The sequence below is a fragment of the Balaenoptera ricei genome, chromosome 7 (assembly GCF_028023285.1).
Source record: "Balaenoptera ricei isolate mBalRic1 chromosome 7, mBalRic1.hap2, whole genome shotgun sequence".
NCBI classification, from domain to species: domain Eukaryota; kingdom Metazoa; phylum Chordata; class Mammalia; order Artiodactyla; family Balaenopteridae; genus Balaenoptera; species Balaenoptera ricei.
In genome coordinates this window covers 116069922-116086483 of record NC_082645.1, presented here as the reverse complement: position 1 = coordinate 116086483, position 16562 = coordinate 116069922, and the positions used below count along the sequence as shown (strand labels likewise).

Genomic DNA, 16562 nt, shown 5'->3' with positions numbered 1-16562 from the left:
GGAGCGCGGGGGCGCGGCCCGAAGAAGCCGCAGAGCGAGCCGGGGCCGGGGGAGGGCGCCGGGCGCGAGCATCCCGCGCCGCGGCAGCGGAGGCGGCTTCACGGGAGACAAAAGCCCGCCGAGAGACGCGATGCCCGGCCGGCGCGGGCGCGGGGGCCGCGGCGTCTGAGCGCGCCGAGCCGTGCGCCCCGGGGACGCCGAGGCTCGGCCGGTGCCCGCGGCGGAGGGCGGCAGGCGGGGCCCAGGTGCGCCCGGCCGCGTCGGGCCCGTAACTGCTCGGGGGGCGGCGCCCTCCCGCCGCAGCCGCAGTGGCCGGCGCCGCAGCGAGGAGCCATGGGCAACATCTCTTCCAACATCTCGGCCTTCCAGTCCCTGCACATCGTCATGCTGGGCTTGGACTCGGCCGGCAAGACCACGGTGCTGTACCGGCTCAAGTTCAACGAGTTCGTGAACACGGTGCCCACCATCGGCTTCAACACGGAGAAGATCAAGCTGAGCAACGGCACGGCCAAGGGCATCAGCTGCCACTTCTGGGACGTGGGCGGCCAGGAGAAGCTGCGGCCGCTGTGGAAGTCCTACAGCCGCTGCACGGACGGCATCATCTACGTGGTGGACTCGGTGGACGTGGACCGGCTGGAGGAGGCCAAGACGGAGCTGCACAAGGTGACCAAGTTCGCCGAGAACCAGGGCACGCCGCTGTTGGTCATCGCCAACAAGCAGGACCTGCCCAAGTCGCTGCCCGTGGCCGAGATCGAGAAGCAGCTGGCGCTGCACGAGCTCATCCCGGCCACCACCTACCACGTCCAGCCGGCGTGCGCCATCATCGGCGAGGGCCTCACCGAGGGCATGGACAAGCTCTATGAGATGATCCTGAAACGCAGGAAGTCCCTCAAACAGAAGAAGAAGCGGTAATGCGCGCGGCAGCGTTCCGAGCCGGTGGGGGGCGAGCGAGCGAGTCAGGAATGAATGAATGAAAGGCTGGATGGCTGAGCGAGAACCCGCGCCCGCGAACAAAGACAGCGAACCAAAGCGATGCTTCGAATTTTTAAAGCGGAAGTCAGGACTAGTGACTCGACCTGGGTATGTAGGCAGACTTGCCAACCTGAGCTCGACCTGCCGCCACCCCTAGCTCAGGGGACCTTTTGTCTGAACGCCAGAGCTGCTAAAGGGTTGGGGGCCCCCACTGGGGAGAGTGGACGTGCAGGTCCCGCCGTATGCCCTCCTGGCCCAGGTTGGAAGGCTCAGATGTCAGAGACAAAAGCGATTTCTTCCTACTCCAGCAGGGCCAGAAGTTCAGGTTTCCCCGCCCTCACTGGGGATCGCACCTGTGAATTTCCTGAGGTATGCGGTTCCCAGAACCCCGGGAGTACCCGTCTGGGGGCATGGTGGCAGTGGGAGGTGCTGGGGGGGACAGCCTCTCCTTGGGCTGTGAAAGCTGGACAATTTTATGTCACAGGGCAGGCCCCTGTGAAAATTCATCTGTCCTGCTCTGGGCCCAAACGAGGTGCTGGTTTGGGCCATCAGAGGACTGCCTGGAACAGGACGGCAGCCGGAAGGCACGGGGCGCTGCGCTGGCCTCGTCTGGGGAATGCCCGCGAAGAATGCCCCTTTCCTGGTGCTTTGTGGTAGCTTCAGAAGACCAGTTTTGTTGAGAACTGCTTTTCAGCCTGGAATCAGACATCTTCCAGATGCTTTGGACTCTGTCCATGTGTAGGTCATTATCACACAAAGAGACCAATAAAAAAAAAAAATTAGAAAAAAACAAAACAAAAACAAAAAACTGTTGGAGGTGGTGGCCAATGATGCATTTTCTGTTTGCAGAATAGTTAAAGGTGTTTAAAGGGTAAGGCTCTTGACATCAATGCTGGATGCGGTGTGTGTGTAGATGCTGGGACCTCCCTCTGCACTGTGTAATCGGCATACATTTCTAGACCCATATGTGTGGAATCTTAAATTCTCGTAGCCTACTGTTTGGCTTGTGTGAGCACACCAGCTGCAGATGTGTGCTGAATGACAAGCGGGTTTTGGCAAGGGATGTCTCTTGTAATCCTAACCGCTTGATGATGGGTTATGGTTTTCAGACATGTTTGTTTTTTTCTTTTTTAAATCTGCTATGAATGAATACTCACTTTAGAAATACTCAATTTAGGAAAAAAAGACCTTTTAGATCCCTTTACACTGCAAGTGGCGACATGTTCAGATTTCTAATTGGTTCATCGTGACCTATCTGGTTTCAGTATTTTCATTACAAATATCTCGCTAGAGTATTTGATGTCATGCACCAACAAATAAAAGCCCACCTTGTTGCAAAAGCCGACCTCATTGCATGGATTTATAGGCGAGGGAAAAGCACAAGGAGGTCCTTCCTAATTCCTTCTTGTGGAAGCTGGTTGCAGAGCAAATGCAGACACAGTGAGTGCTTGAGATAAAAGAAAGCCTGTGACGTAATGGTCACCTGTCCTCAGGCTCCTCACAGTTTACTTGAAAGAGGCTTTGGAAATAGATAAAGTGAAAGAAGAAGAAATACCTATTTTTAATAATGTAATTTAAAAAATCCTTTATAATCAGGACCGAGTCTTGGTTTGCAGAAGCTGTCATTTACCCTGAAACACAGTATAAAACAGGAAACTTAACGCTTCCTGTGTGATTTTGATTTCCTCTTTGAATCCGTGGTTACAGGTGGAATTACGTTTTTTTCCCCCACTATGATAAATTTCTGTGCGAAGGAGGCCTTTAGAAATTGGGTATGATCATGTGTGTGAGCATGTGAGATAGTCAAATTATAAATCCATGCCTATTTTCCACTGCACTCAGAAAGTTAATTTAAGAACCAGAGGTAGAAGTCCTGGCTTCCTGCTTGAAACCCAATTCTCCTATGAAATATTTTAAAAGAAGAAACCTAGCAGTCCATCTTCCTTTTCTCTTTTGTCCGTGTATTTGGTACCCCTCCAATGCTGGTCTTTTTGTATAAACTCAATAGAGAAAATATAGCTGAGCAGTGTTGAAAAGCCTGCAAGATTTCAGTTTACATATCAACAGCATAGTCACTGATTTCTAAATGGGCTGGTCCCATCATCTGAAGATTCTGTATAGAATTATTAAAAAAAAAAAATCCATCTTTCTTTATTTTCTTCACATGCAACAATTTCTTAAGCACTTTGACATTTTGGTAGTTCCACACTATTGAGAGAATAATATATTTATTTTGTGACATTGCAGATGCCAAATACTGTAACCTTCTCGTGCTGACAATACTTTGGTTCAAGATCACTGTTCAGATCCTCTCATGCTTTACCAATGATGCGAAATGACTTTGTTTTTTGCATTATCAGTACTTAAGGGTGCAGTCAACTGTTAGTAATTGTGCAGTAGAGCTCTGTGGTGTAGCAACCAATAGTTGAGTCTCAGTTGATTTCTGTAGTGTTTGCCCAAATAATAGCCCATTTCGTCTCTGACCAAATGGAGGAAACACAGGCTAAATCACCTTGGAGTGGTCACCCGGAGGGTCCCCTCCAACGTAGCCGTCTGATTTATTATGCTTCCTGCTCTTCGGAGAATGAATGGGCTTCACGTAGAGGAAGTTGGCCTCCCCACACGAGCTTTTGAAATGTTTTCTCATAGACACAGGGAGGCCAGTTTTGTTTCCGAACGATTCTCTTCACGAAATCTCTGTCATGGTGTTGGGACTATGTCTCCTGGTTTGTGTCCGTTTCTACTGCTGTAGTTCTCTGTCCTGATCATCCCTTTGGGTTCCCGTTCCCTTTTATATGCATATATGATCCTGTGAACAGAAATAAATTATTTATACAATCAAACGTTTGGGGAAATTGTCTGTGGATGGTTTTTCAAGTTGCCTCTTATTTGTTTCTAGGCCTGAGTGGAGGGATGGCTCACAAGATGGTCTCTGCTGTCTAACGGGGTCCAGGGCTGGATGAATCATCTCTGCTTTTTTGGTTTAAGCGTCTAGCCCTGCCCTGCATGGAAGATTTAGAGGCTCGGATGCAGGAGTCTGTGTGCCTGTCCCCCTTATGATACCTGTCAGTGGTCCTCACAAATCCTTGAGGAAAATGGCCTCAATGCCCAGCTGGCGCCAAGCCTCTCAGTTATTAAAAAGGGTCGTGATTGTTAATCACTTCAAATATATGATCTGATTATGTAAAATTGGAAACATCTGTGTGGTACTGTAACAGCAGAGTAATCACCACGCTGCTCAGCATCTTGGCTGCTCTCTTGGTATCCGGGCTGAGTCCATCACTCTTGAACCCATCAGAAAGACTCCAAGACCTGAGTCCTCTTAAATAGGAGGTGTGGTGAGACTGTCCTGCTCTGTACATACCAGCGGGAAAAGGTCCACTTTCTAAAGAAAAAGTGATTGGGCCAGAATCGGTAGACCCTCCGACTGGTTCAAAGTGTAACTCATGGAGGCCCTCAGCAGACATTAAGCAACGAAACTCATTGCTTGGCTGGGTCTTCACTTTGGAACCAAAAAGCCAGTTTCAAATTCTGACTCATGCTCAGGGCCCCATGAGTTTGCTGAAGTTCCTCAGCCTCTGGACCTCAATTTCCCCATCTGTAAAATGGGCTCAAAATGGTTGTTGGGAGGATGAAACACAATAGTGCACTGTGAAGTGCTTGTAAAGCACCTGAGCAAGGCTTGACTTTATTGTTCACTTTGCAACAGAAGCTAAAGTTTAGGAGTCAAATTATATCAAAAGGGCACAGATGCCATTTCTAAATACCGAAACCTAAAAACTGCTTATAGGAGTAGAAACGTTAGAAATCAAAAGAAGCAAAAATTGGAACCCTCTTTTTTTTTTTTTTTTTTTTTTTTTTGGTGCAACCTTAATTTAACCTTAATTTAAGGAAGAAATCCCCGAGGAGCCAGGTAATACTTGGTACTTAGATGATATTGTTCATCTTATGTTTTCCAGGAAAGTAAGTACAAATGCACTGATGCCTAACAACTGAGGAGGCTAATTTTAGTCCTAAGCAGCTGCCTTATTTTCCCCAATTTGAACTTCCCCCCCAAAGTTTTGGTTCTTCATTTGTAAGTGTTTGCAATAGGTGTCTCGAGTTACTGTTTTTGTGCCTTTACATTTGTCTCCAGGGCCTGTGCTCTTGGAACAATTCTGTACCAACATCATAGGCTATTTTGATGTCACATTTGTAGGGTAGTAAGGAAGGACAAATTGGGTGCAAAAAGCAGAAGCTAAAAGGCCTGAAATGATCTCAAAAAAGTAAGAACACCCCAGAACTTGATCCCCTTTGATTTCCCAGCTCTCAGCCTGTCCACCTAACCTCTCCCCTTTCCTCCTCTGCGGCCATGTGCACATCTGATGCCCACAATTTGGCCTTGGCCTGCCAGGAGACAAACTGAAGGCATTTCTGTTCTCTCCTCAAATTTGTGTCTTATCTGGAAAACGGCCTTCTCCTTCTGGTTCTCCTGGCTCAGTTGAAACCTTTTTTAAAATAGAATTTGCACAAGACAATGGAGCACTTTATACATCTGTTTTGCACGGTTTCTGAACTTCAGAGTGGGGCAACTTCAGTTTCTAAGAGGAAACTGCAAACTGAGCGTATCTGAGAAACTGGCATGTGGCTTCTTCCCCAAGATTAGAAGTGAGAATGAAAGAGCTGTGTGGTTTAACCCCACCTAAGTTTTCAGAACATGCCATGGGTGTTTCTTTGAATGATCTGAACTTCTATGCTGAGGTACTCTCATTGTGTGACAGCACGGCATGAAAGAAATAACCAAAACAAGTCACTTTTTAACCCATCTATAGCATGGGTTTGAGAAGACAAGCATCTCTTTTGCATTTATTAATTAAAATTGCTCTCACGTAGTAATGTTAAGGACAGCTCTTTCTATTCCCGTTAGTCCTGTGTAATCATGGTAATAGCCACTGCTAATCTTTATTGAGCACTTCATGTGGGCTGGGCACCATCCCCATCCTCAGTGTTTTATCTGCTTGATCTTTTTTCCTCCCAAGAGCCCCAAGAGATCAATTCATGCATCAAATAAATAAATAATCAATCAACGATATCTGCACTTATAGATGAAGAAACTGAGGTGAACAAAGATTAGACACCCTCCTCCGAGGTCACTGGCTGTTTAGGGTGGAGCCCAGATTGAAGCCCACGGGTCCCTGAGACCCCGAGGCTGAGCCTTTGGAGGCTCCCCGACCTGCTGCGCGTGGAGTAGGAGAAAGCTGGGACTCTGCATCCGGGGAGAAGAGGGTGGAGGCTGGCGTCACCTGCCGCAGCATCACCTGCCTGCACCCTCCTGACAGGGGGACCACCACTTCCCGCCCACTCCCCAGAGCTCACACTGACAGGCCTGGCCCCAATGCCGGCACCTTGCCTTCCCTTCTTAGAGAACACAGCCCAGTGTCTAGAGAAACACTATGCCTCTTATACCAGTTTCCATCCTTGCAGAATTTTCTTTCTGGTATTCCTTTCAAGAAACTGTGTTGGGGGCAATGGCTCCCTGCCTTATATTTATATACCGCAGGCGACGGACCCTGGGGCTGGCGGGTATCAGTGTTCCCCAATTGGGATCTGAGTCAGCTAACCTCTCAGCCTAGATCCCCACCCACCCCTGCCGCTGCTACCCTGTGAGGCTGAGGATGCCTGCCCCGCCCATCCCTCAGGGTGATTCTAAAGATAACATGAGGTAATAGAAAGCACTGTCCAACCTGCAAGGCGAGTTGAGACGCTTGTAAACGCTGTGTGTTCCGCTTGGACAGGGCGCCCTTCTCTCTGCGCCGCTGCCCTGGCTCTTGGGGGTGTTCTGCTCGTGCCATTCTGGACGAGCCCAGCATCATGGACTCCCTCTTCGTTACCACTGATAAGAGAACTCCACCTCACAGAGTCAACCAAAGGAGACTTCAAGAAGGAAAACATCTCTCCCTGGGAGATTCAGGGCATAGAGCCTTTAGTGGAAGTTTTCATCAAGTGACTGTGGGGGACCATAAGCCTCCTTACATCTGCTGTTGGCAGAATTCTCATCATTCTACTGGCTACTCCTGATTATATTCATTTCCTGAAATGCTAACTCCCTGTGCAATTACTTTCAATGCCCATGTCTCATAAAAGCTAAAATAATTTCAATGTATAATTGAAAAGTCATCATGGTAAGTCATGACAATTGCAACAGCTTATTTCATAAGTATATGTGTGGATCCAGAGATGAAATGTTGTGTTGCTGTATAATTTGAAGTGCACTGTGTTGCCATATTCATCATGTAAAAAATGCTGTTAAAACAATATCCACCAACAGTTGTGACCTCCATTGTACTGAGGACACTCCACTCTTTGGTACCAGGGAGATTTATTACATGGCTCTCGTCCTCAGAAGCCTGATATTCTAGCTGGTGAATCAGGGCTAAACTATCAAGTGAGGTGTTTGACTCCGACGTGAAACCAAAGTCATTGCTCCAGCCATGGTCACATTTTTCATGCCACACGAGCCTTGGAGTAAAACTAGAAATAAGAGCCTGTTACTCTGTGTCCTGATTCACATAATTTGAAGACCTCCGTTTTTCCATCAGTCTCCTTCTCCAGCTGTTTCTGAGATTCCCTGGGGGGTGGTCACTGTGCTGATGACCGCCGCTTCCTCCGTTTCCTCCTTTCCTGCCCCGACCTCTTGTCTGTTTCATAGACCTTCTGGCCGTGAGGATCAACATGGCAGCCAGAACCGCTGGTCCCCAACACAGCTGACCCTACTTGTGTCGCCCCATTCTCAGTGTCCAACAGACATTTCAGTGCACGCTTCCTTAGGGAGGGTCTACTCACACGTGTAAGGCACTCAGATGTCTGAGAGCCTGGGGACTGTCTGAGTGGCCGGCCCAGGCCCGTCCTAGAATCCTCCTTCTTGTCTGACACGGACTGTTTCCTTGAGCCTCTCTTGGGTGTCTCAGCCCTCTAGTCTCCTGCATGGGGTTCTTCCCAGGAGACACCTCAACTGACTAGAGATCCTGGGACAAATGTGAATCCTAGTGTGGACCCCCAGGACCCTAAAGGCAGATGTGTGATCTGTCTTGGATTCAGGTTTCTCCCATAAAATTGGAATTTCCTGCAGAGGTATTGATAATGACTGCTTCTTCCTGAAATTCACTCTAAGTCTTAATTCTGCTCTTCCGGCATCTGTTGGAGTAGTCGGGGTGATGAGATCAGAGGTTGAAGAGTTCGCTTTAAGGTAAAGGCTTCTGAAGCCAACACTGTGGGTAACCCACGCACACCCAAGCCTTTTTTTTTTTTTTTTTACTTTATTTATTTTTGGCTGCTTTGGGTCTTTGTTGCTGCATGTGGGCTTTCTCTAGTTGTGGCGAGCGGGGGCTACTCTTCGTTGCGGTGTGCCGGCTTCTCAGTGCGGTGGCTTCTCTTGTTGTAGAGAACAGGCTCTAGGCTCATGGGCTTCAATAGTTGTGGCGCACGGGCTTAGTTGCTCCGCGGCATGTGCGATCTTCCTAGACCAGGGATCGAACCCGTGTCCCCTGCATCAACAGGCGGATTCTTAACCACTATGCCACCAGGGAAGTCCCCATGCCTCTGTCTTCTTTCTTGCTGGCAGACCTCAATTTTGCTTAGGAGACATCCTCTGCCTCATGGCTATGTGCTCGGGGAAAGTGACCCTGTACCCAGTTTAAGGGGAGATTGGTCTGAACCATGAATTTAATTCATTCTTCTGGCCAGTGACTGGCTTAGGAAGGTCATGTGACATGATTTGGACCAATGAGTCTAGAGGAAAAGTCTTTTTGGAGAGGATTAAGTGGATGGGCTTTAAGAATTTTTCCTTAGGTTTTAAAGCTAGACACAGGGACCATGTAGCTCTCCTTTGCTTCCTCTGAATTTCAATGAATAAAGATGTGACGCCTGGAGCGGCTGCAGCCATCTTGACACCATGAGGAGAGCCAGCCCACACACTGAAGATGGCAGAAGGGAAATATGCAAGGAACCTGAGTCTTAGATGATGTCACTGAACTGCTGAAATAACCAACCCTGGGCCTGCCCAACCTCAGGACTTCTGGTTATGTAAACAAACACATCACCCGTTACTTGAGATTGCAACTACCTGCAGCTACAAATCCTCAACTGATGAGATCCATCAGACACCATAACCAGCCATTGATGGTACAAAATATCTAGGGCACTCCACAAGAGCTGCTGTGTTAGAGAAACTGCTCTACCACCTCTGTGCCAACAGATCACAAGCATATTGAAAACTGCCTGGACTGGTCCTGGCTGGGGGAATGGAAGGATGGCCAGCTCCGCTCAGCTCCTGGTTTAATAAATACCACCACGGAGCCAAGGACATTCCAGCCAGGAGAGTGCGGCACACCTTGAATGTAATTCAGAGTAAGCAGCTGAGAACGCCATCAAATGTGAAGCCCTTTACCAGCATTCACTCAAAAGAAATGATTAGCATAATATTAATTGCTACCATTCATGGGATGTTTGTTTTATGCTAGACAATGAATTAAGCACTCTACAGAGTCATTTCCTTTAATTCTCCATGAAAGACCATGCGGTAGGTCTGTTCATCCTGCCTGCACTGCTGCCTGTCTTCAGTAGACAGACAGACAGACAAGTGGATAGATAGACAACCACAATAACAGTTAGTGACCACTTATAGAGGGCCAAGCCCTGAACTAAATACAGGAGGCCGATGTCCTATTTGCATTTCACAATAAATATAATGAGATAGGGACTATTTTTGTCATCACCCTCGTTTCACAGATGCGGAAACTGGCCGGAGATGCTGGGTGTATGGCCAGGGTCACAGCCACGCAGCAGAATGAGACTTGAATCTGGGCAGGCTGACTTCAGAACCTGCGTGCCTACCCCAAGGCAGCCCTGCAGAGCCCGGAGCCGGGGCTCCGCACATGGTAGATGTTCCAGAATATCTGTGAAATCAACGAGCTCGTAATTGGTGGAGTGTCCCCACCGCGGCAGCTCGGAAGGACAGCACGAGGGCTCCCCAAACCAGCGCCTCTCAAATATATGTACACACCACTTACCTGGGGGCCTGTTACATCACAGAAAATGCACAGATCTGCCCCATGAAGTGAATATCGCCTGGGCTCTGCCAGCACGTGGTACGGGTAAGGGCACAGCCATACTGGCTTGTTGCTAGTGTGGCCCCAGGTATTCGTGAGACTTACGTGCAGCCTGGAGTACAATCTGTTGCATTTCCAGGACACCCCTCAGTAGCCATGACCTTCCTGGTGTCCAAGAGGATCCGTATAATTCCCAGAATGCTAAGATAGTTGACCAGCCCATGGATACCAGCGTGGCAGCAGGTGACGCGACGTCGCAGGAGCGGCTGACAGCTCGTGCCTGCTCCCTTCTGCACGACCCCTCCCGCTTCCTGCCATCCCCACCGGGGCAGAGCCTCCGTGCCCCCTGCATGCTCCTGTGCTTGGATTGAGGGGGGACCCGGCCACGGATGCTCCCCAGTGTGACTTGAAGGAAAAATGGGGCAGTTCGGAGAGGCCGTCCCTTCTCCATGACGTTGCTCCCCTCTGATTCCGAGATAACGGAAGCGAAAGATGGGAACAGCCCGGAGAGAGGGCAGAGTCACTTCTTCCAGGAGAGTCGTGCTGCTTAGCTGGTACCAACCGTGACGTGAGCTAGACGGAAACCTGTGTCGTGTCAGGCCGCTGAGATTTCAGAGTTGATTTGCTGACTGACCGAAGCTGGCGGTTATGAGCGTCATGCACCATCCCTCCCCTCCCCTCCACAAGAACCGACACCACATGACAAGCAGCCGGTTATCTGGAAAGTTGGTGCCAGTGAGCCTGCACGTGCACAGTTCCCTCTGGACTTTAGGACTTTGTTCTCAGGGGTCTTGTTCAGTCCCCTTGTCTTTCTGACTCTTCATCACAGAGTGCATCTGCCCACAGGTCCTCCCAGGTCCTCCTAGTCTTTTGACATCAAGGGCAATGCCTCTCCGAGGTCAACATCAAGTTTATTTAAAATTTCAGTGTCCCTGGCAGGTGCATATAATTATACCCGCACTGCAAAATGAGACTGAGGTTAAAGGGTGTGCTGGGGGTCAGCAGGCAGTCACCTGTCTTGGGAGAGGTATTAGGCTCCTGGGGCTGCTGTAACCAGGGGCCACAATCTGGGGGGGTGGTTAAAGCAATAGGAACTTGTCCTCCCACAGTTCTGGAGGCCAGAAGTCTGAAATCAAGGTGTTGTCAAGGTTGGTTCCTTCCAGAAGGTCTGGGGAGAATCTGCTCCATGCCTCTCTTCCAGCTTCTGGAGGCTACCAGCCACCCTCGGCGTCCCCGGACTTGTAGGTGCATCACTCCAATCTCTGCCTCCGTCTTCATCTGGCCTTCTCCTCTGTGTGTCTTCTCCCTTTCTCTTCCCTTATCGGGACACTTGTCATTGCATTTAGGGTTCCCCCCTAATCAGGATGATCTCATCTCAAGATCCTTAATTACATCTGAAAGACCCTTGTTCCAAATAAGTTCACAGTCACAGCTTCTGGGTGGACACATCTTTCGGAGGGTCACCATTCAATCCGTATAGAAGGCAGTGAGAGGAAACGTACTCTCAAAGGGATTATTGAAATATTGATTGACCTCAGAGCTCCCTAAACCGGAGGGACTTCAGGTGGCTCATACCCACTCTATGAAAGTATCTCCCATTCAAGTTACACCGACTCAGTAAGGCCAGTGCAGCTGCCCACCCTTGAGTCTCTGGCAGGGCATCACCCGTCTTGATGTGTGCCCTGCCCAGTACACTGCTGACATGGCAGACTTCCTCTTAGCTTTTGTTGGTCTGTCTGTTTGTGCTCAATACAGAGCACCAATATTTGAAGGAAAGGCAGAGAATGTATTCCCCGAGTGGAAGAACACAAGGCAGGCTGCCCTGACCCTTGGGGCTGTCAAACACATGAGACTTTTGTTGAGAAGCTTTTTGCCCAAAGTAGCTAAACCCCGAAGTGCAGGAGGCAAAGGGAACCCATACTCTGTACGCCTTAGGATGCTGGCTCTGTTACTCATGGAAATGGGAAAGGAATGGACTTCGTGCTATCATTGTGAGTTCTGCTAACAGAATTCTATGTAAGGCTACAAGATGCCACTGAGGCCCTGTGATGATTACTGACAGAAGGGGCACACGTGTGGAGCGGGAGGCCATGTGTTCTCTACTGAATCTGATGCTCTTCTACTATTTGAATATTGGGCAGAGGCCCTCCCAGTTCACCCTCCTAGTCAATAAATACCTGTGTCCTGTGCAGCTGTGGATTTCTGACCATCTGAGCCTCCTGCTGTGCTGGGGATGATTTCTCTCACCCAGCCCTCACAGTGGTGGGTACAGGGCAGAGGGGAGCTGTTGGAGGTGAGGTATAGGGCCCCTTGCTTGGTCATGGAAGCATCAGCTGCTATCCCAGTGGCCACGTGGCTGGGATCAGCCAGAATGAAGACGGGGGACGGTGAGGGGAAGGAGAACCGTCGTGTGAGCAGGAAGTTTCTGCCCATGGCTTGGGGTTGGCTACAGGACGGGCCACGAAGGCAGCGCGGATGCCAGCAAGCTCCAGAGCCTGGCCTCACGGAGGCAAAAGAAGAGAAACAGACACTGAGGACCCTGTGAAGTCTGCCGACGCCACGGCTCCCTCAGGGTGCAGGGAAATCTGGGGTGGTAATAACAGCCACCATTTATCGAGGCCTTATTATGTCAGGAACTCGCTAAACGCTTTGTACTTTTATTTGGTTTCATCTTGGCAGCAGCTCTGGAGGTGGTATATTAGTCAGGGTTCTCTCTATTACGAGAGACAAAGTAGGTCAAGTTCAAATGGGGATGGTAGGAAGTATGTGGGGTTGCTCAGAGAACTGGAGGAGAACCCCAGAAACTAGGGCATCCGCAGGGGCCTGGGGACCAGAAAACAAGAGTGGGTCACCGTCAGCACACACCCCATCTCTGCTCCCTCTACGCATTGACTTCCTTCTCTTCTACAGTGGAAAGTCCTTCACACAACAAAAAAGCAACTTTGGTTTCCATCATGAGGTTTCTCCAATGGTCCACCAAGAGAAAATTCTGGAGAAAGACCCTTAATTGTCCTACTTGCCTTTGGGGCTCAGTCCTGGGCCATTCCCTGTGGCCAGTAGGGTGGCCCATCTAGGACGTGTGTCCACCCAATGAAAGTGGAGCCACTGGTGCAAGAAGTGGGGGAGGTACTGGAAAAATACACGGCACAGGCAGGTATTACCATCGACCGGACAGAAGAGGCCCCAAGGCTTGGAGGGGTCACGTGGCTTTTGCCCAGGGACTTGAGCCCACGTGCATTTGACTCCACGTCTTGGCTGTCACCCCCCACAGTTCTGCTGTGGCCAGTGCCGGCCACCGTCTCCCAGGCACAGGCTCAACACGCTCATGGGAAAGCCTGTTTGGAAATGAATGGATGAGCGCCAGGGCGATGTTTACATATTGAACAACCGGTATGGTGTGGGCATTACATTAATTTCCAAGTGCTGCTTTAACAAATTACCACAAGTTTATTGGCTTCAAACAGCACCAACTCATTATCTAAGGGCTCTGGAGGTCATTTGTCCCCAAATCGGTCTTGCTGGGCTAAGATCAAGGTGTCGGTAGGACTGCATTCCTTCCAGAGGCTTCAGAAGTTGGCCTTCTATGGTGGACGTCTCTGTGGGCTGTGCTCTGCCATTTCCAGCTTCTAGAGGACACCTGCGTGCCTCGGCTTGTGGCTTCTTCCTCGAATCACCGACCTCTGCTTCTGTCATCACCTCTCCTTCTCTAGCTCTGACCTTCCTGTTTATGACTAAATTGGGCCCACCTGGATAGTGCAGACATCTCCAGGACACTGTGTTGCCACGGAGGGTGATCTATTCACAGGTTCTGGGGATTAGGATGTGACCATCTTTGGGGGCCATTAGTCCACCCACCACAGGCATTGACCAAGCGCAGCAGAAGTCGTCTGTGCCGAGGGGCACGGTTTTGGAGCCCTTGCTGTGCCAGATGTTACCCGTGCATTTGCTGGATCCTGGGGAGGTCTGGGGGCAGCAGAACAGCAGAGGGAAAAGGGGGCTTTGGCCAGTGGCTTTTGGCCAGCTGGCATGGAAGTATTTTAACAGTATCAAGTGGCATGTTGAGACCACGTCAGTCCAGCTGAGGGTCAGCCTGGGTGACAGCCGATTTGCAGGGGTGTCTGTGGCACGCAGCCACACACACCGGCTGGCAGGTGGGGGGCTGCAGGGGGGAGCACCGGAATCTTCGGGAAGGAGGGTGGTGCTGAGTCTGTGGCCAGCTTGACACTGCTTCCCCTGGAACTGGGTAGAGCGGGCCAGGCCTACCCCAGGGCTCAGGGATGAAGGGGTTAAACGAGGCCAGTCACGGTTTCAGGTTAGGTCCAGGTGGCCAGATGCAGGGGGGGGAGAGGCAGAGGGACCTGAGAGCAAAGGGGGTCTGGATGGGAGAGGGGCCCACCCTGCAGACCCTTGGGGTCCTTTCAAGACTGGGACTCCCAGGGCCAGGGCGGCTTAGCTCCTTAATAACAGAGGGGCCCACGTGTGAAAAACAAACGAGCAAGTGATCTCTGTCCTAAGAGAAGAGCAGCCTCTGGAAGAGAGCGAGCCTCTCACCCTGATGGCGTGTGAGCCTGCACCGGCCTGGCTTATCAGACCCACTGAGAGCCAGGTGACCACGTGCCATGCCCAGGGCGGCCGGACCCCAGCGGCCAGGAGGGGCTCGGGCTGGGATTGTGAGGTGGAAATTGATTCTACTGAAGGCTTGGGCTGGAAACCTCTCCCCTAAGCCCCGTCACCACTCTTAGGTCCAGGGATTGAGGCCGACCCTGCTTCATGGGCAGATAACCCCTGTAGCCACACGGCCCTCGTGCTTAGAAGGGTCCAACAGTGGATTGAATAGTGTCCCCAAGGATTCATATCCTAACCACCAGGACCTAAGAATGTGACCTTATATAGAAACAGAGTTTTTGCAGAGGTGATTAAGTTAAAGATCATGAGATGAGACCATCCTTGATTCAAGATGGGCCTTAAATCCAATGACTGGTGTCCTTATAAGACACAGGGGAGGGGAATTTGAGATGCAGAGACACACAGAAAGCAAGGCCATGTGAAGATGGAGGTAGAGATTGGAGTGATGCAGCCACAAGCCAAGGAAAGCCAAGGACTGCCAGCCAACACCAGAAGCCAGGAGAGAAGCATGGACCAGACTCTTCCTCAGAGCATGGGGAAGGGACCAACCCTGCTGACACTTTGATTTCAGACTTCAGATTTCTGGCCTCCAGTGTTGTGAGAGGATTGATTTCTAATGTTTTCGGCCACTTCGTTTGGGGTCATTTGTTACATCAGCCATATGAAACTAATACAGGCCGCACGCTGGTTTAATGTTCCACTTGGTCACTGCCTCGAAATTCTTAATACTTTTGAACCAGAGCCTCACATTTTCACTTTGCTCTGGGTCCTGCAGATTATGTAGCTGGCCCTGGGCTTAGGTTTCCTTGGGAAGTAATAACACTACCCTTCCCCCAAATCTGCTCATCAGCAGGGAAGTGTCTCCAGACGCTATGGTAGGAGAGGGCCTACAGTAACCTGCCCCAGGTTGACGAACCCAAAACCCCTCTACATTCTTCCAAGCGGGATGAGAATTCATGTTTTTGTTCCTCAGAGCCGTCTGAATGTCTGCGCAGGGGTTGTCTGCAGACCATGGCCCTCCTGGTTTCTGATGGTTCACCAAGCTTAGATGCACGCACAGACCACGGTGGGAACACCGTCCCTGTTTCTGCCCTCAAGACCCATTGCCCAGGGCTGGGGGGAGGCTGCCCGCCCGAGGCTGTGTGCCAATCTTCTAGGGTCTCCTGGGCACATGCTGGTCCTTCTAAGAAGCCCAAGGAGCATTTTTAAATGGTGTTTATTGTTGTTGTTGTTATTTTGTACATAAAAGGTGCAAATGATCTATTTTCTTTCTGTGAGAGCACTAGAAAATCTCTGTGAGAGCCAGTTTTCAAAATGACTCATCTCCTGTTCATTTGAACTGGGTTCCGGAATATGGCGGCTGGTCCTGAGTTGTGTCCAGGAAAAGGCCATGAGCAGTGGCCTCCTCTACTACAGACTTGTCACCTCCATCTCTCCCTGCCTCGGTCACGTGTGGAGGCTGAGGTGAAACTGCACTATCCTTCAGAGAGGCCCCAGACGACCTCAGAGGCCGCAGGTAGGTAGCACCTGGCCCAACATGGGAGGCCTGGTTTGGTCCATCTCATCCCCTGTGCCTGTCAAGGCGGCTGCATGGAGAGCCGCCTCCCAGCCCCAAGCTGGGCCGCGCGGTGAGGCTCAGACGTTCGTGGTGCTTTGTGGGCGCTGCACCCACCGGGTTTCTTCCTTAAAACTGTATTCTTGTGAAACCCAAACCAAAAGGAGAACTAGAAGATGGAATATTTCCCTCTGGACCCATGACTTCATGGCTAGTCACGAAGTCTCCTGGGTTTATATCCTATGAGGGGCCAATGGGACGATTTTCACAGGCTGGGCCACTAAGGTGGGCACAGCAGTGACTCCGTGAGATGGTTTCTGAAG

General features: G+C 50.5%; 1 protein-coding gene across 1 annotated transcript; it reads left to right on the top strand.

Moving 5' to 3' along the window:
• Positions 1–240: 240 nt before the first annotated feature.
• Positions 241–3815, top strand: ARL4C (ADP ribosylation factor like GTPase 4C). Its single transcript, XM_059928975.1, has one exon. The coding sequence runs from the start codon at positions 334–336 to the stop codon at positions 910–912; it is 579 nt and encodes a 192-aa protein (XP_059784958.1). The 5' UTR covers positions 241–333; the 3' UTR covers positions 913–3815.
• The last annotated feature ends 12747 nt before the right edge of the window (positions 3816–16562 follow it).